Source organism: Neomonachus schauinslandi, chromosome 13 (genome assembly GCF_002201575.2).
Source record: "Neomonachus schauinslandi chromosome 13, ASM220157v2, whole genome shotgun sequence".
NCBI lineage: Eukaryota > Metazoa > Chordata > Mammalia > Carnivora > Phocidae > Neomonachus > Neomonachus schauinslandi.
In genome coordinates, this window is record NC_058415.1 from 44,327,085 (window position 1) to 44,350,094 (window position 23,010).

The 23,010-nt window shown below is 44.3% G+C and overlaps 2 protein-coding genes across 5 annotated transcripts in view; both read right to left on the minus strand.

Moving 5' to 3' along the window:
- Nucleotides 1–1,076, minus strand: part of HAUS6 (HAUS augmin like complex subunit 6) — a 49,785-nt gene extending 48,709 nt beyond the window's left edge. For both annotated transcript variants that reach the window (XM_044920361.1, XM_021682420.2), the window contains exon 1: nucleotides 702–1,076. In XM_044920361.1, coding sequence (XP_044776296.1) covers nucleotides 702–829 — 128 coding nt within the window. In that variant the 5' untranslated portion in view covers nucleotides 830–1,076. The remainder of the gene's footprint in view (nucleotides 1–701) is intronic.
- Nucleotides 1,077–5,716: 4,640 nt separating this feature from the next.
- On the minus strand, nucleotides 5,717–22,803 carry PLIN2 (perilipin 2). 3 transcript variants are annotated; one of them, XM_021682455.2, is made up of 9 exons: nucleotides 22,643–22,803; nucleotides 21,423–21,474; nucleotides 21,143–21,338; nucleotides 19,642–19,724; nucleotides 18,363–18,648; nucleotides 17,328–17,509; nucleotides 15,532–15,666; nucleotides 14,539–14,829; nucleotides 5,717–5,908 (listed from the first exon to the last, which is right to left on the minus strand). In XM_021682455.2, the coding sequence occupies exons 2-9, from the start codon at nucleotides 21,450–21,452 to the stop codon at nucleotides 5,765–5,767; spliced, it is 1,347 nt and encodes a 448-aa protein (XP_021538130.1). In that variant the 5' UTR covers nucleotides 21,453–21,474; nucleotides 22,643–22,803; the 3' UTR covers nucleotides 5,717–5,764. The 3 variants fall into 3 exon arrangements, with proteins under 3 accessions (XP_021538130.1, XP_021538129.1, XP_021538131.1); XM_021682454.2 differs by having other exon boundaries at nucleotides 22,647–22,802; XM_021682456.2 differs by lacking the exon at nucleotides 5,717–5,908 and having other exon boundaries at nucleotides 13,966–14,829; nucleotides 22,647–22,799.
- Nucleotides 22,804–23,010: the final 207 nt, after the last annotated feature.

Consider the following 23,010-nt stretch of genomic DNA (forward strand, 5'->3'; position numbering starts at 1 on the left):
ACATCAAGAAATAGACGTCTAAGCACGTTATTAGAACAGTGCTACTTGAAGAACTGAAATAATCAGAAAAGTCAAAAGACGGAGAACAGGAAATAGCCTATGTATCTCAAATTTCTCTTGGGCTATAGCGGGAAAGATAATACTCCCTAAGCTGATAAGTTTAGATACATAAATACATACAAAGTATCTAAATTTATGATCATAACTATTATATTAGTGACAAAGCAGGAAGGGATTTTTACTTTCCATCTTAATACCCCTTTCTACTATTTTTTTCTGAACTACGGAATGGCTCAGTTTGCTAATTCAAAAAGTAAAAACTGTGAACTAGAGAACAACCACCTTGAAAGGCTCCTTGAGTCCTAAAGCCGTTCACATCCTTCCACGACTAACTCGCCATCCCTCCCTGGACTTCACAGACCACCCAGCAACACCACTAAAGCAGGACTAAGCTGTCCCTCCAGTCTTGCCCGAATTGCAGACACGACCCCCTTACAAAGCGTTCCCGGCACGGTTCCGTGATTGATACCATTTCTGCCACCAGGCTGGCAGCCACAAGAAGCAAGGGCTTTGTAGCCAGTGCTGGCACACAATAACCGTTGGACTACTTGATTCATCACCCTGCGAGGTCCGCGAAAGGGTGGGTCACAGCAGCGCGTCCCCGCTCGGATTCCCCCGCCCCATCAGCACGGGTTCCTTACACTCCGAGGTGCGTGTGCGACACGATCTTTCCGCAGGCAGTGGTGGCCGGGCCTGGCTCGAAACCGAGCGCCTGCAGATACATCCAGAGATGCTCCTTCTCGAAAGAGGTGACCCAGACCGAGCTCATCTTCGCCGTTAGGCAGTATCACTTCAAAGGAAGTAAGCACAGGCCCAAACGACTGAGAGGGCCTTCAGGCTCCCTCCCTACGGGCAGCCTGAGGTAGCGATGGCCCCTCCATTGCCACCACCTGTTCCTCTCTCGCCCGCAGCCATATCGCCTCAAATGGCCGTAAAGTCTCAGGGAAACGGAGCCTTTAACGGTACTACGGTACAGCCGCCTAAGCGAAGCCTACAAAAGCAAGACTCCCGCGCGTCCGGAAAAGCGGTAAGCGCCGGCGCTGCCTGGCTTCCGGTGGAGGAGGGACTTCTACGGCCGACTATATTTCCCGCCATGCAATGCACCCTGTTCTCCATCACTTCCCGTCAGGCCCAGCCGAAAAACTACAAAACCCACAGTGCATTGCGTTGCCAGCAAACTCTTTTGCGCTTGCGTAACTTTAAGCACTATCTTGCGGGAGGCCCTAGGGTTCGCGCTTTCTGATGTCTTGTGTCTGTGGTTCCTTGTGCTCCTATAGGTCGATTTCGTCAGATAAAAAAATGTAGCTTTAGGACTGTGGCTCGGTGTAGTAGAAAAAGCATTGGGTTCCATCCTAACCTATCTCAGTAGCTGTGAGATGTAACGACATCTAACCACTAAGCCCCAGGTCTGTATAATAAAATCTTGTATGCCCTCAAATGCTGGATGTTCCTTTCATCTTCATGCTGTAAGTAATCTGGCTCTCCCCTAAGCAAACAACTTCCCCCTGCAGCCCTCTCCACTGACGACTGTTTTCTCTCTCGCACCCCATCCACAACAGGGCCTGGAAATGGGGTAGGTAGCCTACGCATTTCTCATTGCCACTTCTGGCAATTACTGCTTCCCTAAAACCAGCTCCTTTGAATTTTATGTTTTCACCCACAGCTCTTGCTTTCGGAGGTTATGTATTAAGATTTGGTGCTGGACCTCATTTTCGGAAGATTTAGACTTAATTGTTTCTCCATAATTCCTCTTAGGGTAATTTTTGGTGATTTCCATATCCATAGGTGACATTTCAATGCCCTGGCCTCTCAGTTCCTCCACCTCTTCTCAGCTCTCTAGCCCCTTTCTCTCCTTGCCAGATTTATCTGGCAGAACCCAAATCCCTATTAAATCCAGTTTTCTGCCTACCCCACACCTGCAACTTAGCCCCTAAACACGATCATGATGCCTGTTGTCATTCAAAATTTATGACACATGGGATCTTAGGCCTGACCTCTCCACCATGTTTTTCCTAAATCTCACTCTCCATACAATTATACATCTTCTCTTCCCTTACTCCAATACTTCTTTCCCCTCCTCTCAGTGTCTTTTGTCCTACTTAATAGATGCTTCCAAGGGCACCTGGGTGGCTCAGTCGGTTAAGCGTCTGCCTTCAGCTCAGGTCCTGATCCCAGGGTCCTGGGGTTGAGCCCTGCGTCAGGCTCCTTGCTCAGCGGGGAACCTGCTTCTCCCTCTGCCTGCTGTTCCCCCTGCTTGTACTGTCTCTCTGTCAAATAAATAAATAAAACCTTTAAAAAGAAAAAATAGATGCTTCCAGAAAAAACCTTCTACCAACAATTTACCAGCCTGCCTATATCTTTGCCCATATAGTCTTCCTTCTCTCTTATAATCTAGGTCAATCAAGATGTGCCTCCCTAAGATTAGTCCTCTGACTTATTCGATGGGTCGTATTCCTTTTCTCCTACTCAAAGAGTTTGCTCCAGCGTTTGTCCTTTATTCTGCCCTGCATCACCAATTCTTCCCATAAATATACAAACATGCTATGCTATCTTCCATTGTTTAAAGAAAAATAATTCCTTTGACCCCAATGCCTTCTAGCTACTATTCCATTTCTTATTACAGAAAAATTTCTCCCGGGACGCCTGGGTGACTCAGTCAGTTAAGCATCTGCCTTTGGCTCAGGTCATAATCCCAGAATCCTGGGATAGAGCCCTGCAGGGGGGGGGGGGGAAGTGTTCTTGCTCAGCGGGGAGCCTCCTTCTCCCTCTGCCTGCCTTTACCCCTGCTTGTGCGCTCTCTCGCTCTCTCTCTGACAAATAATAAAATCTTAAAAAAAAAATTTTCTCCCAAAATTTTTCTATACCCACCTCACCACTAATAGTAACTTGCCAAGGCTACTTATATCAATTAGTTTCTTTAGTTGCAAGCAGCAAAACTGCCTCTGAGGGGGCTTTATTCGATGGGTATTAAGTAGCATAAATAAGGTGAAGGCCAGAGAATAAGGTTCAGAAAATGGCAAATTCATGTGCCACTCCACTCAAGATTTATATGCCAGCAATCTCATTTACATTTTTAAAAATGTAATAGCCGTAAGCTATCTAGCTTAATATATTTAAAATGTAATAGCCGTAAGCTATCTAGCTTAATATATTATTCTAGGTGAATGCCCTTATAACTACCACCAAGGACAAGAAATAAAACTTTTCCAGCCATCCCAGAAACCACTCCTTTCCCAAGAAAAGAACCACTATTCTCACTTTTATAGTAACCACTTCTTTGCATTGTCTTATAGTTTTACCACTTAAATGTGCTTCTCTAGACACTATAGTTGTCTTACCCTTTTTATACTTGCCTCGCCTCCTTCATTTTTTTTTCAGTCTTTCCCAGATTTGGTTTGTTTTTTTTTTAATAATATCATTTAAGGGCGCCTGGGTGGCTCAGTTGGTTGGGCGACTGCCTTCGGCTCAGGTCATGATCCTGGAGTCCTGGGATCGAGTTCCGCATCGGGCTCCCTGCTCGGCAGGGAGTCTGCTTCTCCCTCTGACCCTCCTCCCTCTCATGCTCTCTGTCTCTCATTCTCTCTCTCTCAAATAAATAAATAAAATCTTTAAAAATAATAATAATAATAATAATAATATCATTTAATATACAGGCTTTCCTCCACCCTCCCCTACTCCTTTTTTTTTCTTACAACTTTTCTATTGAGGAACTGGGGCTGTTTGACCTGAATAATATCCCTTAGTCTGGGTTTTACTGATTGCATCTTTGCTGCAGTTCAGCATGTTCTTCTGTCTCTGTCCTCTGTATTTCCTTCAAATCGGCACCTGGATCCAGAAGATTGATAAGATTCAGGTATGATCCCTTTGGCAAGTTGAGGTGATGGTTGGCGTATGTTGTTTCATCAGGCGGCACAAAGCTTTATTTATGCCATTGACAGGCATTGATGCTAAGTGCCTAGATCTATTAATTTACTGGGGATTGCAAAATGTCAAAATTCTAATTTACTATTTGTTATGAACTGAATGTTGGTGCCTCCCTCCCCCCAATTCCTATGTTGAAACCCTACTCCTCAATGTAATGGTATTAGAAGGTGGGGCCTTTGGAAATTAATTAGGGTTAGATGAGGTCATAATGGTGGAACCCTCCCCGAACAGGATTAATGCCCTTACAAGAGTCACAGGAGAGCTTGCTTACTTTCTGCTCTTTCCTCTCTGTATCCAAAGGGAAGTGAATTCTGCAACCTTGAAGGGTCTTCACCAAAACCCAACCAGGCTGACACCCTGATCGCAAACTTCCAGCCTCCAGAACTGTGAGAAATACATGTTTGTTGTGTAAACCACTCAGTCTAAGGTAATTTATTATAGCAGTCCAAACTGACCAAGATATCATTTCTTTTTCTTCTGTTAGTAGCAATGTTTTTATGATAGAAATTTTCCCTCATTTACTATTTTATCTAGTGGTAAATATATAAGGAAAAATAGGGCACCTGGGTGGCATAGGCAGTTGGGAGTCCAACTCTTGGTTTCTGCTCATGTCTGATCTCAGTGTCAGGCTGCACACTCAGTGCGGAGTCTGCATGGGACTCTGTCTCACTCTCTGCCCCTCGCCCCCTCTCTAAAATAAATAAATAAAATCTTACTATATATATAAAGAAGGACAAATTGTTGATTCTTTCCCTTTATTTAACAGTTAACAGGGTTTGCTGTCATCCCCTGAAGGTGACCAATTAAATTGTTTATATGTATAATGATATATTTGGACATTTAAGGGGTGTTCAATCTATGGCAATTATTGTCCTTATAGAAGTTCAAATTGTCCTATCTCTAGACAATGGGAAACTCTTCAAATTGGTTTTCTTGTCATCTGGAATAGCAAGAAATTCAAGGATCATCTTGTATATTTTCTGCCTCAAACCTGGAATCAGCCATTTCTCCAAGAAGCCCTAATTTCTTTAGTGGGAAAAGGCATTTCAAAACTACTATTTGGACACTAGGGATGCTCACAACTACTGGGTCAACCATTGTTTCTACAATTTATTTAATACTTATTTAACACTATTCTGTGCCAGGCATTGCTCTAAGCTTTTCACAAATGTTAATTTGTTTATTCTTCATAACAAACCCTACTATTATACCCATTTTACAGATGAGGAAGTAGAGGTACAAGGAAATTAAGTAACTTGTTTAAAGTCACACAACTAGTAAGTGGCAGAGCCAAGATTAGAACCCACAGTCTTTACTCATTGTGATATACTTCTCCTAGTTGACCTATTTTCAATCAGATGCCCACCCCTAGACTAGAAGAAACAAACAAACAAAAAAACCCTAACCTGCAGACCTACTGAGACACCCCCATCCTGGGAGGCCAAAAATAAAAACAAAAGTGTCCACTACATCAGTATTAAAAAAAAAAAAAAATCATTCTGATTCAAGATTATACAGCATAATTTTTATTATAGGCATTTCAATGATTAAATTTTGAAGAATTACATGAAATTACATATGCTGCAGGACTAGGATCTCTTACAAAAGTTTAGACCAATAGGAGTTTCATTACAATTAAGACCAAGTAGCCAAAAAAAAAAAAAAAAAGGTTGTAACCCACAAGAGATTAATCCCCAAAGCCTCAGGAATAAACACATGAGCAAGCATGAAGTTTAATGTGACACGAATTGTGTATTCAGCCAAAAGGAGTATTTTCCTGTTAGTTATTCAGCGTTTTGCCCTGAGAGGACTCAGGGCCATTAGCATGTGAGTGATCTGATGATCCATCCTCTTCTTCCAAAGCTATAATATCTGGAATTTCATCAGTCTCAGATGTCAAGTCTATGGCAGTGAAATCAAATGCCTGAAAAAGAAGAATCTTGGATATTAAAGCAAACACTAATGAAGTGCGCTGTCAGGTCCAGCTCATGGAGACACGACTGCATGTGAATGAACCTTACTTTCTCCATAGACGTGCTTTCTGACAAGGTGTTTATAGTCTTATTCCCACAATTCACTCATACTATAAAAGCACTGGGGAAACTTCTCTTTGAAAGGAAACTAACTAGTGTGGAACCTACCAAATGAAAGCGCTTTTTTTTAAAGATTTTATTTATTTATTTTGACAGAGAGAGACACAGTGAGAGAGGGAACACGAGCAGGGGGAGTGGGGGAGGGAGAATCAGGCTTCCTGCGGAGCAGGGAGCCCGATGCAGGGCTCCATCCCAGACCCTGGGACCATGACCCAAGCCGAAGTCGGACACTTAACGACTGAGCCCCCCAGGCGCCCCTGAAAGCTTTTTTGAAAATACAAAATATCAAGCCTTTCTGGTTATTCATCTATTAATCTACTATTCTATTAAAAACAGTAATGCTCCACTGTTCTTTTAAGTCTGACTTACAAACATAAAACCTTTGGGAAATGTCTAGGAACTGAGGAAGGAAAAGGTATTTTAATAGTTGAAGTAGCCATCACAGAGTCCTAGTATTCTCTGCAGAGGCAAGGCTTTCAGGGATAAGAAGTTCTATTAACTCTTCCTTTACCTGAAAATCTGATAAGCTAAGTGATGTTTCCTAGCCAACAGCAGATTAGAAGCAGAAAATTAGTGAGGTCTAATAAATTACTAAAGGCTGGAAGCTTGACAGCAGAGAAAAAGGTTAGCTAATCCCCTAAAAGAGGCAAAATAACAACAAAAATGCATCAAAACAGAGACAGAGGGGAAGGAATGAGGAGTCATTGTTTAATAGGTAAGAGTTATGCTTGGTACGATTAAGTTCTAGAAACGTTAAGTGGTAATGATGGCACAACATGGTGAAGGTACCTAATGCCATGGAATTGTATGCTTAAGAATGGCTAAAATGGTAACTGTGATGTGGTGTATATCTCACAATTAAATAGTAAAAACAAAACAAGAGGAAAAACAGACAATAAGAGGGAATCTTGTTTATTGTACTTTTCCCTACGAACTTAGGTGCTCAGAGAAATGTCTCGTCTGAGTACAAACTTCTACCATTTGTTCCTGAGGCTCTCAGTTTGGGCAGATCTAACTGCATTCTAGCTATTTATGGATGTTGACTTTGCAAATATTCAATGCAACCTGACATCCACAAAAGCCAATAATGCTTTTACAAATTCATTCAGAACATCAGCCAGACAAGCCAACTATTGCAAGTTTAGCCTTATTAGTTAAAAGATATGCCTGACTTTCTCTCTTCTGAACTATCTCTACTAATTGTATGTTTTAACATTAAATATCATTTTATTTGTTTTTAACAAATAAAATGCAATAGAACAGGAAGCTACAACACAAGAAGATTCAGGCAGAGAAATTTTGGGTCCCCAAACAAGGAGGCAAGCTGCAGCTTTCTCCTATCAGAGAGTGCTAGGGGGGGCACCTGGGGGGCTCAGTCGGGTAAATGGCTGCCTTCGGCTCAGGTCATGTTCCCAGGGTCCTGAGATGGAGCCCCGCATCGGGCTCCCTGCTCAGCGGGAAGCCTGCTTCTCTCTCTGCCTGCCACTCCCCCGGCTTGTGCTCTCTCTCTCTCTCTAATAAATAAATAAAATCCTAAAAAAAAAAAAAGTGCTAGAACAGAAAAAATACTTGCCCTTTGACATCAGTAGACATCAAACTAAATCCCCATCCTACCACCTCTCTTTTCAACCTGTTCCTTACTTCTCACATGAGGAAAATACCTAATTCATTTGGTTACAGATGAAGAATGAAGGTAGAATGAGCCTAACTTGTAAAATGTGCTCAAGAAACAGTAGATTTGATTTTCATTAGTTCCTTAAAGACCAACACAAACACACACACACACACACACCCTCCAAAGTCACCTATAGGCTAGATAACTGTTGGCCTAAAGCAGAATTTTTTGCAGAAGTTTGGTGATCCCACTCTCAAAATTTTAGGAGAAAAGTTTTCAGCACTACCGTAAAAAAAAAAAAAAAAAAATCATCCCTCTAGTACCTGAGATGCTTTAGAAGAGCCATATGGGGCGCCTGGGTGGCTCAGTCGTTAAGCGTCTGCCTTCGGCTCAGGTCATGATCCCAGGGTCCTGGGATTGAGTCCCACATCGGGCTCCCTGCTCGGCGGGAAGCCTGCTTCTCCCTCTCCCACTCCCCCTGCTTGTGTTCCTGCTCTCGCTATCTCTCTCTCTGTCAAATAAATAAATAAAATCTTTAAAAAAAAAAAAAAAAAGAAGAGCCATATGAATAATTCCCCTTCCACAAATTCAGAATGATCCAGAGTGTCTAATTTCTATTAAGTTCCTGGCTATCAGCAAAACCTACTTGGTGGCTGTGAATAAAATAGAGGGTGGGGCAACCAAGAGGTAGTCACAGTCCACCAAGTTTCCAAGGTGAGTTTAACGGAAAATGTCGTGGTTGTACCTGACCATCTACACGAGGTTTTTTACAAATGTGGCACAAGAGAATCATTTCACACATCTATAAAATAAATCCTTTTCATTGACATGAACAAGTGTAGTCTGGACCATTGATGGAGTGTAAGGAGTCTCTTACAGAGAATGCCCCCTCAGGGACAGAGGCCAAACTCAGAATCAGATACTTACTATGAAATTAATGAGATAACTACAGTCCCTCCCTGAAAGGACAGGAAGCCAGCAACACATCCGTTTCAAGAAAACCAAGTGACCATGCTAGGATTCCTGTGACCCTGTGTACCTTTTGCTGTGTACCTTTTGATTCCCATATTTACTATAACAACTTTCCAGAAGGTGGCGCTACACATATTGAGGATAGGTGCCATTTTCTAATTTGCCTCAAGGTGGCCTACTGGTGGCCTGGGGTCCTGGATAGGTGAGACTATTACAGAAATAAAAACATTGGCACACCTGGGTGGCTGAGTCAGTTAAATGTCTGACTCTTGATTCCAGCTCAAGTCATGATCTCGGGGTCCTGGGATGGAGCCCGGGGTCAGCTTGGTGCTCAGTAGGGAGTCTGTTAGAGATTCTCCCTCGCCCTCTCCCCACCCTGTGCATGTGCTTTCCCTCTCTCTCAAAATTAATAAATAAATCTTAAAAAATAAATAAATAAAAACATCATCTGTGGGAATGTAACTTGCTGGTAAAGGTGAGCATGCAGTGCTGATTAAACATGACACAGAAATTGGGAAAATTGATTTATTTTGAAATAGAATAAGTATTGAAGTACTAATGAAGTGAAAATAAAAACTGAAAATTGTTAGTTAAAAGTAATTTTATATATAGGGCTACGAAAGGATCATGCAAGAGGTAACGATTAGTTCTAACACCAAATATGTACGGTAAACCCTGGTGAGGGTTTAATTTAGCAGAAACATCTCACCATCCATACTAGATTGCATAGGCGGCTTGTTGATGTGCTTACAAGCTAGACAGCCAGGAGCATCTTGGTTCTGCTTTACTTGAACAGTTTGGTTCAGGTGAGTACTATCTCCTGGTGCACATCCCCTTCCCTGCTGTAGAAACACCCTCTAGAAAGTACCCTGATGCTTTGTCCTTAGCTAACAAGTCTGTGGAAGTGGCTAGAACTCTCAGCATAGGAAGCAGGTTGGCAGTGATCCCAACAAAATTAAAGTGATTCTTGGTATCCATTGCACACCATTCAACTAGTCATTGCTAGCTCCTGTGTATTCCATTCATTTGAGCAGGTAAATCAAGAGTAGGTCTTAGGACACTTTATGGAACCCACACTGAGGGTCTTATTTGGAGAGAAGGGACTATAGGTAACCCTAGTCCTATTTTTGTCTCAGGTTAAAGTAGTTTCCTGTTTCCTTTGCTTCTCTTAAGAGTAGTCAGTAGACCACCTGCAGTAGAATCACTAGGGATGATGCTTTTTTTTTTTAAGAGATGCTTTTAGGTTGTTTTTTGTTTGTTTTTAATTTATTTTTTTAAAAGGGATGCTTTTAAAAAGTGCAGATGCCTGGTACTACCACCAGACGTAGTAAACAGATTCTCTGGATGTGGAACCCAGGAATCTGCATTTTATCAATCTTTCCAGTTGATAATCCCTGGCATAGACAGAGAGGACAGGAGAACGATCCCTGATGTGAGGTTATCCATGCAGACAGTTCACTAGGGCTATTTTATATACGGAGTCAGTCTGATAGATACCTGAGCTACCTCCTCACCTGAGTTTTCCTGTGCCCTAGCCTGTGTAGAGTAGATAAAACAACATCTACTCTTTTTAATGCTAAATTTTCATTTAAATGGTTGGAGTCCTGGGATCAAGTCCATATCGGGCTCCCTGCTTGGTGGGGACTCTGCTCCTCCCTCTGCCCCTCACCCTGCTCCTGCTCTCACTCTCTCTCTCTCAAATAAATAAATAGAATAAAAAATTAAAAAATAAAAAAAGGTTGGCTTCACCAAGTGTTGGTAAAGGTGTGGAGAAATCAGAATCCCCATACCTTGCTGATAGGCACGTAAGATGCTGCAGCCACTGTGGAAAACAGTTTGGCAGTTCCTCAATTAGACACAGTGACTATATGACCCACTCACAATTCCACTCTCATGGATACACCCAAGAGAAATGAAAACATAATTGAAGTGGTAACTATTTCTCCATCATTATCTACATAAAGGTACCAGTTAGTCTCTTCATTATTTTTGTAAAGTCTCAGTTAGCAACACTGTCCACTACTTTCCTCACTTTAAGTTCTAGGAGACATTAGAACTGCCTCCCCCCCCCCCCCCCCACACACAGGAAATATCCCCTAAGTTAGCATTCTCTTTTGCTTTGGTCAATAAAACTGAAAACCCAAATTGTTGCCCTGCCATTCCTATACTGCTTCATGCTGAAGTGTAGTATTTTGCAGGTTAATTTTGTAATAAAGGTAGGGAATCTTTAAATTAGCAGCCTGGGGGCCAGAGTGAGGGACAAGTGGTGTTCTATACCTGGATATTACTTGAATATTCATCAACAAGCTTCCCCTAAGACTATAAACATCTCTTGAGGAAAGTTTCTGGTCTTTCCATTCTCCTCGGGGCAGAGTTCATACTTTATACTATTAGAAACTCAAATACTGAATTGAATAATTTTTTAATGTAGCTACCTACACATCTCACAAGACCATCATCCATGCAGACCTCAATGCTAGGTCACTCATGGAGCTGGTGCAGTCCCAAGTCCATGAGAGCCCGGGGAGATCAGGCTGGCAAGGGGCCCTCCTTTCCACACCCCCACATCTACTCTTCCAGGCATCATTTAGACTTCATAAAGATTTATGCACAAATATCTATCCTGCTCTGTATTCCTCCTTCACCAGCCAGCCCCATGAGCTAAATGGTATTCTAAGAGGGACAGCTCAGGGGTGTTTGGGTGGCTCAGTCAGTTAAGTGCCTGCCTTCGGCTCAGGTCATGATCCCAGGGATCCTGGGATCGAGCCCTACATCGGGCTCCTTGCTCGGTGGGAGGCCTGCTTCTCCCTCTCCCTCTGCCCCCCACTCATGCCCTCTCTCTCGTTATCTCAAATAAATAAAAGGGATAGCTCAGATAGACCAAATTTCAGTTTTTTCTTTTTCACTTCATTAGCTTTTCAGTATCTGCTAATGCCTTATCAAAATGGATTTATTTCCCTAATCTTGACCTGATATTATGTGCTTACACCTGGACTGGCAAGTTAAAGATACTTTATGTCACTGCCCCACAGATGGTGTCCCCATGCCTCTAAGTGCAAAACAGAAAAAGACATCCCATCCTCAAACACTTCACTTCCATCTGTGAAAGCATCACTAATTTTACATTACAGATGAGAAAGCTAAGGCTAAGGGATTCATGGCTAGTACACCATGTTCCTTTGATTTTTTTTTTTTTTAAGATTTTATTTATTTATTTGACAGAGAGATAGCGAAAGCAGGAACACAAGCAGGGGGAGTGGGAGAGGGAGAAGCAGGCTTCCCGCCGAGCAGGGAGCCCGATGTGGGACTCGATCCCAGGACCCTGGGATCATGACCTGAGCCAAAGGCAGACGCTTAACGACTGAGCCACCCAGGTGCCCGTTCTTTGATTTTTTTACCCAGAACTAACCAGAGTCCATGTTACTATTATTATTGCATGGAAAGAAAAAATCATCTTTGAACACTCAAGCATGCCATGCCAGCCTTCATGCAGCCAAATGTTTAAAAACCCTCCATAGTTACTGTGTTTAGTCAGCTTTTTTCCCTCACAAAAATTGTTCTTGGGAGAAAGTCTGTTAAACCGAAACTGCCAGTTTATGCAACAATAAAGCTGTAAGAAGAACACGATTTTGAGACATGTTGATGTTGACAACAGAATGGAATGCACATAGGCACAGACTCAAGACACAAGGACAGACAAAACCACAAGTGCACATAGCTCGTGACAAAAAAATGAGGGCTAGTGGTGTTCTTCTGGAAGCTAAGAGTAGTCTTTATATTCTGTCTGGCTCATAAAGAATAGCTTTGAGAACAGTCTCATTTTCTTAAGCAATTCAGTTGGCACTACAACTTTTACGATGGGGAAACCGAAGTTTGTTCAGGATTAAGAAAGTATGTATAGCCTAGAGTATGTGATTTTCCAACCAATTAAAATAAAGCACAAGATACAAGCCTTGCAGTTTTGAGGCAGAGGGGCAAGGTCATGTTCAACTTGGATTCAGAAATTTAAAAAAAATTTTTAAGGAATAGTAAAGTTAAGAGGCAGTTGCTCTAGAAAATGCCAGTTACTGGGAGCAGACAGGCGTGTGAATGGATAGCTTCCATCCTAGAAGCCCACGAATCATGGCAGTCCACCTTCCCAGAAACCAGATGCCCCCTGGCTTCAAGCATCTAAGTCCCTCCCTTCCAATTCATCTGAGGATTCCTGGAGTTAAAGGGCAAAAATTTAGTTCTGTAACTTCATAAGCTTTGATAGGTCTCACATCAAAGGTGTAGTTATATGCTGCTTGTTTTCTTGGGGAGAAGGGGGGGAACCTGGGTAGAAAGGGGGGGACAGATCTTAGACTTCAGTTCTGCCGAAGGGCAGCCTTGCTAACCTTAATTTAGCAGGAATGGCTAGAAGCATGCAGCTCTACTTTACAAGTTCTAAGTTGTTTTTCAAACAGTTCGGCACACTGCAGTTTTGTCATAAGATTTGTGGAATTTCCTCCTGAGCTGACCAACATTGAGGGGCTGAAGTCTGAACTCACCCTAGGGAGGAAGTTAAGCTTTTCCTACAGAGGGTCCAGTCTTTCTAATTACTCTTACCTGGTCTTCTAAAGGTATCTCACCAACTAGTGTGACTTTCTCCCAAAGTGGCAACACAGCAAGTCAAGTCCAGCTGAGAATGGACACTGGCTAGTTGCAGTTCAGGGCTCAAACTTTCAACAGCCCTTTAGCAAGAAAGGCCTGCTGCCTTTACGGGAAACTTGTTAGGAGTTCTATCACGTTATCACTTGCTTCCTTTCAGCTTTGATTCCCATTCAGCAAGGCAGTCGGCCACGAGCAGCTTTCTACTGGCTTAAAACCCCCTCTCAAGAGGTTGAGTAAATGGAGAGAGAAAAAGGGCGCCTGGGTGGCTCAGTCAGTTAAGCATCTGCCTTCGGCTCAGGTCATGATCCCAGGATCAAGTCCCGCATCGGGCTCCCTGCTCAGCGGGGAGTCTGCTTCTCCCTCTGCCCCTCACCCCGCTCGTGCTCTCTCAAATAAATAGAATCTTTTTTAAAAATTAAAAAAAAAATAGAGAGATAAAGGCAGTAACTGCCACCTCGTAAAAATTCCTGTACGCACATTAGCTTTATTTTGTTGAAAACCTGTTATCAAACGCTCCATTCTTCGCACTAGCCTTCCAATGCATTGCTCTGCCAAATCCCCCAGAGGGCCGGTTGGAATTCACATTATGTGTATTAATAACCCTGTCACGCAAGCCAAGCAGCTCTATGAAAGCAACACACAAAAGCACATGGAACACACAGCATAAAGTTGATCTATTCTGCAGTGAATTTTATTGAATTCATAGGGCGCATTCCTTCATGAAAAAAAAATTGTACAGGCATGCTCTGTGCGACCAACCGGTGACAGGACCAAATGGGAGCAGACACCAGCCCACACCACAGCCCACAGGAAGTTGTTTTTTATTTAAGACAAACGAACAGCAACAGTGGTAACAATGGATGACACCATAAATGCAGGGAAACTTTCTGGGAGTCCTGGCCAGGCTCTGACCAACCTAGCATTCTTTTCTTACCAGCCAGGAAAAAAGCAGAGCTCATCTGCTAATGCCAAACACTGTAAAGCTCTTAATCCAGTTAGAAATGACTACAACTGAGGACCTTTTCTCTAGCTAGCTGCTTCCCCAATTCAGAGTTGTCTAGCAGGTTAATTTCAACATCACAGAAAGTCTCCTCCAGCTGGCCACACCCAGTCCTGGTAACAAGGACAGCTCTAACGGGTTCTGTGCTCAGGCTGCTGGGCCTCCGGACTGCTTGTGTCCTTCTGTGCACCTTGGTCCTGAGCATTCTGAGACTCGGTCAGCTGCGGGTAAAAGGGACCTACCAGCCAGTTGAGAGGCGTGTTGTTAACAAGATAATCCATCACATCATCTAAAGACTCCTTCATTTTCTGCAGCTGCCCCTTGCTGGAAGTGAGGAGGCCGTCAGACACTTCCTTGAAGGAGGCAGCATTGCAGAACACTGAGTAGATGTCACCAGCCATCACCCCCAGGTGACTGGCCTGATCTTGGATGTTCTGTGGTAACCCCTGGACATTGGACAGCAGGCTGTGGCACGTGGTCTGGAGCTGCTGAGTCAGGCTGCGTGCAATAGCAAGAGTACGTGACTCAATGTGCTAAAAACAGAACAAGTTGAAAAATTAGCTGTGGATCCAACAGTGCTGTTTAACAAATCAGTTCAATTACAGTAAACCGGTTATGTGTCTACTGCGTACATGGATTCTTTGACTTTTAAAAATCCTCTTAAGAACCCTGAGGAGAGCAGTATTACGCACTTTTCAGGGATACGCATACTAGCTGTTGGAACCCAAAGAACCACCTTCTAAGACCACAGCATGCTACTGTTCTGTCTGGAATGTTAGTGCCCTTTCACCTAGTTTATTTACCCAGCAGATCTCAGCTTAGCACGGAGCTCTCCCAGGACGCCATCTGACTCATCCATCCTTACTCTAAGGCTGAGTTGGGTTCCTTTCCTATGTATTCTCATGGCAACTGTATTGATGCTGTCAAAAGGCAGTACAAATGCTTGTATCCCCCGTTAGTCCGATCTGTAGCCAGTAGGAGGGCAAGGCCCACGTTTCTCACTTAGTAGTATTGTTACGGGCAATACGTGTGTCTGTAGGTTATTACTGCCACACATACGGGTAACACGTGTGTCTGCACGTTTTGGTTTTCTGTCACTTAACCTGGGTACACAGTACTGTTCAAACTTTTGATAGAGAAGAGTATTCTGAGGAATAATGGGAAAATGGAAATGAAAAATTTGGTAAGAACATCCTCAGAAACTACAGGGGAGGACTCTGTCTCCAACGTCTTACCTCAGCACAGTGGGACTCATCTGTATCATCATAGCCAACGCTTCTCTTCCACTCCACCCAGGAGAGATAGAACTTATCCTGAGCACCTTGAATTTTCTGGTTGGCACTATGCACATTCTTCCTGGCAAATTCAATCTAGAACACAATGAGATAACACAAAGGAACAAACCAGTCAGACATTCAAGTTAGCCTGTTCTCAGATCTAGGACATCAATCAGGTAATATAAAAAACAAGAATTTCCATGAGAGTTTAAGGAGAGACCTCTGCTATCCATGTTGTTATTGTTTTTTGTATATCAGCCAAGTAATGGTAGTTCTTTACGGCCTCTATTTAACTATTAAACCACAGTCTCCAAATTTACCTCCAGTTTAGCACAGGTAAGGCAACTCAAATTTAATACGTATATTCACAGAAGATAAAATGACAAGGAAAAGGAATTAAAACCTCTTCTTCCCTGTTGCCAGCTATGTCTTTCCAAGAAGAAACCAGTTTCTAATGGCAGTACGATACATACTATTCTGTAACTTGGCAACTTCAATGGCTACACAATAGCTCTTTTATGATGTAGCAATTTAGTTTCCTATTACTTGACAGGCATTGCTTATAGGGTTTTGCAACTCTGAACTTCTTTAAGTATCAATAGGAAACATTTCCAAAAATAAAACAGCTGAAGGCATAGAAGTGTTTGTAATTTGCCCAGAACTGTCCCTGTATCCCCCAGAAGTGCACAAGTACATGCATACCTCTTTCCCTACCTCGTTACCCACAGCATTAAGCCATCAAGCTTTGCCAGTGTGAGAGGCCAAGAGAAACATCTGTAATTGGGCCCCTTACAGTGAGACTAACATTGCTTCCTAGGGTTCAGCTATCTATACTCGCTTTTCTGTGAGTTGTTTATGTACTCTTTGCCCATTTCTCTACTGGGTTTTTCATTAAGATTAAAATTCTTGGGGCGCCTGGGTGGCTCAGTTGGTTAAGCAACTGCCTTCGGCTCAGGTCATGATCCTGGAATCCCAGGATCGAGTCCCGCATCGGGCTCCCTGCTCGGCAGGGAGTCTGCTTCTCCCTCTGACCCTCCTCCCTCTCACGCTCTCTGTCTCTCATTCTCTCTCTCTCAAATAAATAAATAAAATCTTTAAAAAAAAAAAAGATTAAAATTCTTGGATTTCTGTCCACAACAGCCAAACTGTGGAAAGAGCCGAGATGCCCTTCAACAGATGAATGGATAAAGAAGTTGTGGTCCATATATAAAATGGAATATTACTCAGCCATCCGAAAGGATGCATACCCAACTTTTACATCAACATGGATGGGACTGGAGGACATTATGCCAAGTGAAATAAGTCAAGCAGAGAAAGTCAATTATCATATGGTTTCACTTATTTGTGGAACACAAGGAATAGCATGGAGGACATTAGGAGAAGGAAGGGAAAAATGGGGGGGGGGAACTGGAGGGAGAGACGAACCATGAGAGACTACGGACTCTGAGAAACAAACAAGGTTTTAGAGGGGAGCGGGGAGGGGGGATTGGTTAGTCCGGTGATGGGTATTAAGGAGGGCACGTACTGCGTGGGGCATTGGGTGTTATACGAAAACAATGGATCGTGGATCACCACATCAAAAACCAATGATGTACTGTATGGTGACTAATATAAAAAATAAATAAATAAAATAAAATAAATACATCTTAAAAAAATTAAAAAAATAAAATTCTTGGATTTCATGACTACATTTACTCTCAGCCCTTGAGATAAATGAACTCACTTTAGCTACCTTTAAATGAAGTTTTACTCACCAGATTAACAGTGGAATGGAGCTGAGAAATGGTCTCTTGGCTTTTCTGCTTGGCTTCTTTAACCCTGCTGAGAGCCTGCTGGTAGGCACGTGCACGGAGCTTGGTAGACAGGGATCCCAGTCTAACGTAGTAACTTGGCTTCTGAACTGTATCAAACCCTTCAACTTTTTTTGCTTCTTTTTCTGAAATTAGGGGAAAAAAGGGACAAAAAAACATAAGGGATCCCAGCTAGAACTGATGAGGCGTGGCCTCTAACCTGGATCTTACCTGGTCGATTCTACCCACCCACCTAGGAATTATGTTCTCATTTGCCCAAGACAGCTCCTGCCTGCTGCTGGGCTTGCCCACCCAATGCATACATATCACTGCATCTGACATTTTTATCTACACAGGTCTCAATCCGTTAGAGTGAGCTTCTTGGGCAACACAGGATTTGGCACACAGTAGGCCCTGAATGTTTAACGATTTTCTGTAAAGCAGCCCATTAAAGACAATGTATTTATAGAAAATTTCTCTGAGTTCATTTCTCCCCAAGGTTTCCAAACTTACTATGCAGAATTCAATGTGAAACTTAAGATTGCTTTCGGAGAAAGTCTACAGAATAGAAAGATTAGTGGTTGCCCAGGAAAGGACAAGGAGACTGACTACGGGCAGGCACAAAGGGTCTTCCGGCATGACAGAAACGTTGCACCACTGGATTGTGGTGATGGCTGGGCAACTCTAACTCAGAATCAAACAGGTGACTTTTATGGCATATGAAGTAGATCTCAATGAAGCGGTTTTAAAAGACTGCTTTAAGATATAAACCATTAGTTCAAGACAAAAATCCAATTACCTAGTTCTTTAAAAAATATATATAAATTTTATTTACTTATTTGAGAGTGAGCAAGAGCGAGATCACGAGGGAGAGGGAGCAGCAGACTCCGCTGCTCAGCAGGAAGCCTGGTGTGGGGCTGGATCCCAGGACCCCGGGATCACAACCTGAGCCGAAGGCGGACGCCTAACCAACTGAGTCACCCGGGCGCCCCCAATTACCTAGTTCTTTCTCCGTGAGAGGGAGGTACTGGTCCACCAGCAACTCTGATCTGGTGAGCGCATTTTCTACTCCGTTGCTCACCAGCTGCATCATCCGACTTCCCAAGACTGTGTTAATGCTGCCATTGACCACAGTCTTGGTCCTCTCCACACTGCCAGTCACCGCTCCTTTGGTCTTGTCCATCACCCCAGTGATGGTGCTGGCCATGGAATCCTTAGCCCCGGTCACAGCAGTTGTCACAGCATCTTTTGCCCCGGTCACAGCACCTCTGGCATTGGCAACAACCTACAAATAGAAAAACACACTGCTTGGCTGAGGAGCAGTACAGGCTAAGTATTAACTAAGGCAGCCTCGCTGAAGTGCTAAGGAAGCAATCTGGCCCTATCACTCTCTAGCTTTAGGTCTTAGGCGAGTCACTAAGAGTTGATAAGCCTCAATTTCCTTAGCAGCTTATCTGCCCTAACTGCCACCACTCAAGGGTTGTTGGAGGAGCAAATGAGGTAAAATGATGTAAAATTTGTTTTAGGGGGCGCCTGGGTGGCTCAGTTGGTTGAGCGACTGCCTTCGGCTCAGGTCATGATCCTGGAGTCCCGGGATCGAGTCCCGCATCGGGCTCCCTGCTCGGCGGGGAGCCTGCTTCTCCCTCTGACCCTTCCCCCTCTCATGTGCTCTCTGTCTCTCTCATTCTCTCTGTCTCAAATAAATAAATAAAATCTTAAAAAAAAAAAAAAATTTTAGTATTTTTTTAAACCAGGTGAATGTGTTAATAAGGCAGAAGGAGTACTGCAGAAAAGAATGGCATTTTCCATGCTGACATGCTTATAGTGAGAGTAGCTCACGCATGCCTATGAGCAGACACAGAGGTACCATGCCCAGCTGGCCCGATGCACACAGCCCCACAAGGCCAACACAGGGGCAGAGAGGTTATTCTCCCTCCTACTGGATGTGCTCTCAGATACCAAGTGAGAAAAGATTCTAAACACCACGTCTACATTTCTCTAATGCCACATGGGAATCAGCTATTTGTGAGAGCAATATCATCTACAGAGGCAAAACCACAAATTAATAAAGATCAGACCATAAGCATTATAGCCCAAAAGTGGCTAGTTCATCTCTGCGTCTTAAACAAAACCTGACGATAATTCAGCAAGGGAGTGGCCTTTCCAAAAATACGTCCAGGAGGAGAGAATAGTTCCTGTTTATGATATGCACAGCCTGTGCCAAACAGAACATGAAGACGTGTGCAGTGGCAAGCCTTAGCACTTTGCCCAAGCTCACCTGGTTTGTTGGCTGATTCAGAATAGGCAGTTTCTCCTCAATCCTGTCTAGCCCCTTACAAGCATAGGTATTGGCAACCGCAACTAGAAGAATCACAAACGGGGAAAATGTTAAGTGCAGATACGAATGAATACATACTACATTAGACCTTGAACCTTTGGCCTTAAAGAATAGCAAGAATGTTGATCTTCATTTACTACACAATGCATTGCCTAGTGTTTCTAGCTCAGCAGCAGGTTGCTGGCAACTGTCTTCTACTGACAGGGAAATAAGGGGGTGGGAGGGAGCAGCGAGGCTGTGACAAGCCAGGTAGGAAGCTGGCTACGCAGCTTCTTCCTCATCAACTCGTATCTAAGGTTAATGCCAAGAGAAGCCAGGCTTCACCTGAACCATCATTCCGGGAGTGAGATAACCGAAAACTCTCAAAATTAGCATTTCCACTCCAGTTTAATCCCTACCTACACTTAATCCCGTAAGTGGCAGCGTATTTTGGTTTGTCACCAGCGAACAGTATGCTAACAGCACCCTGGATCTGCCCAGCAAGCCCAGTTTTTAGTCTAAGCTTCCCTTCCAATGATGACTGACCCAAGCGCTAATACCAAGTTCATCTGGGAAGGAGCAGAGTTGGAAAACCAGTCTCTAAAGGTTCCTTATAGTCCTGAAAGTCCATGATCTAACCATTTAGAGGAATGATTTAAACCTTTACTCAAAAGCAGTTAATAACATGAAGACATGGGACCCTTCATACGCTGCTGGGGGGAATGTAAAATGGTGCAGCTGCTTTGGAAAACAGTCTGGCAGTGCCTCAAAAGCTTACATGGTTCTTAGAGGACTCAGCAATCCCACTCCTAGGTATATAAAATGCATAATTCAGTGGCATTAAGTTCATTCACAATGATGTGCAATTATCACCCTATTATTTCCAGAACTTTTTCATCATCTTAAACAGAAACTGGTAGGAGGTTCCTTTCTGAGGTGATGAAAAGGTTCTAAAATCAGTTGTAAAGATACTTGAGTACACTTTAAGTGGGTGAACTGTATGGTGTGTTAATTACATCTCAAAGATGTTCCTTTTTTTTTTAAGACTTTGAGAGACAGAATGAGAGAAAGAGAGAGCATGGGAGGGGGAAGGGTCAAAGGGAGAAGCAGACTCCCCCTGATGAGCAGGGACTCGATCCCGGGACTCCAGGATCATGACCTGAGCTGAAGGCAGTCGCTTAACCAACTGAGCCACCCAGGCGCCCCTCAAAGAGGTTACTTTTGAAAATAGGTCATGAGGGGCGCCTGGATGGCTCAGTCGTTAAGCATCTGCCTTCAGCTCAGGTTGTGATCCCTGGGTCCTGGGATCAAGCCCCACATCGGGCTCCCTGCTCAGTGGGAAGCCTCCTCCTCCCTCTCCCACTCCCCCTCCCCCTGCTTGTTCCCTCTCTCACTGTGTCTCTCTGCTATCTCTCTCTGTCAAATAAATAAATAAATCTTTAAAAAAAAAATCAGAACTCACTCTGTGGTTCCAGCTTCTGGATGATGGGCAGAGCACTCGTCACAGCCATGGAAGTGATGGTCTTCACACCCTTCTCTGCCATCTCCCACACAGACTTCAAGCACGGATACTGATCCTTCGTACTGATGTAAGCCGAGGACATGAGGTTGTACGTGGAGCTCACCAACGGTAGGTTGACTACCCGAGTCACCACACTCTGCAACCAAGCAGGGCAAGTGTTAACTCCTTCAAAACAGACAGGGAGGGAAAGGGATCAAGAAACCGTATTTAAAATTCATACCGGTTGTGGATCAACTGCAACAGATGCCATTTTTATTCTTGGAGAAAGAAATCTGTGGAAGAGAAACTGATTTCAGGACACCAGGATAAGACTCTCTCAGATTCACTCCCCACCCAAGTAAATGAGAATTTCAAGAAGAGAAAAATTCAAGATGAGGTAGCCTTCTGCACTTCTCCCCACCCTCTAGCTCCGAGCTCTGCCCTGGGCAAACATGTTCTGAGGCCAGCTTTCAGAAATTATGGGTAAAGTTCCAATAGAAAAGAGGGTCTGAGGGGGATAAAAGCAAAGACATTGCATTGTTGAGATGTTGGTCTTATTTGTCCACCGCCTTTCAAAGAGGAACATCTGTTCACAAAAACATTGGAACCAAGTTAAAATCCACATTATAAAATTTAAAGAGAGGGGCGCCTGTCTGGCTCAGTCGGTAGAGCATGAGACTCTTGATCTGGGGGTTGTGAGTTCAAGCCCCATGTTGGGTGTAGAGATTACTTAAAAATAAAATCTGTAAAAAAAAAAAAAAAAGAGAGAGAGAGAGAGATCTCTCAAGTAGAAGACATTTTTGACAGGACTATCAAGTGGAAACACTTTGGGGGGATTTATTCCTTCCTTGGGGAAAGGACTGCAACTCGTCTAGGGGAAACTAAGCGCAACAGCTCCGAGAAATCGAGAAACATCCCAGGAGGCTTTTCAGTGGAAATTTAGCGCCTCCAACGACCCGAATACACGCACATAAAACTGCCTCACTGCTAAGCCGCAGAGTGGGAAGGAAGAACCTGCACAGCCCGCTGTCCGCCACTTTAGAGCCGGGCAGCTCACCCTCCGGCCGCCGAGGGTCCCAGTGCTACAGGAAATGAGTAAGAGCCCTTCTTAGGGCGCAAGTCAGGCGCCAGTATCCACAGCCTCGCTGTCGCTGGAACCCCAGAATTTGCTAGCTCATTTCCTTTCCAGTAATGTACTTGCGGGACAAATGGAAACTGTTACCCCGCACCCAAGCCCAGAAGCTCTACCCGCACTGCAGCCGCGGGCAGAAGAGCCTCCAAGGCCGACAGCAAAGGCGGACAGCGCAGGCCCAGGAGACCGCCCCTTCCCAGCCCCGACCCGGAAACCGCCCCGAGGCGGCGAGGCGGACAGGCTCCGGGACCACCGTGTTCCAGCCTGGAGCCCCGCGGGCCCCCACCCCACCCCACGCCAGCCCGCGGCGCACGGAGCGGGGCGCGCACCTACCGACCCACAGCAGCGCAAACACCACGATCCGGCGAGTCCCGCGCGGCGTTCCAAGTGGGGGCGCGGGCGACCGGCCTATATACCCCGCCCGGCCCGCGCCTCCGCAGCACGTGACCGGCGGCCTGGGCCGCGGACCTGCCCCAGGCCCCGCCCGGATGGGCACCCTGCAGGGGAGAGGGGCCGAGGGGCAGGGAGGCCCGTGGCGGAGGCGGCCGGCGCGCAGCCCGGCTCCGGGGTTTTGCCAAAGGCGGCGGCGGCGGAGTCGCGCGCACCAGTGACCGGTAACCTGTTGATTCCCGTCAGTCGTCGGAATAGAACTGTCTTTAAAATGGAAACCCTGGCTCCTAGACTTATTTTTAGCACG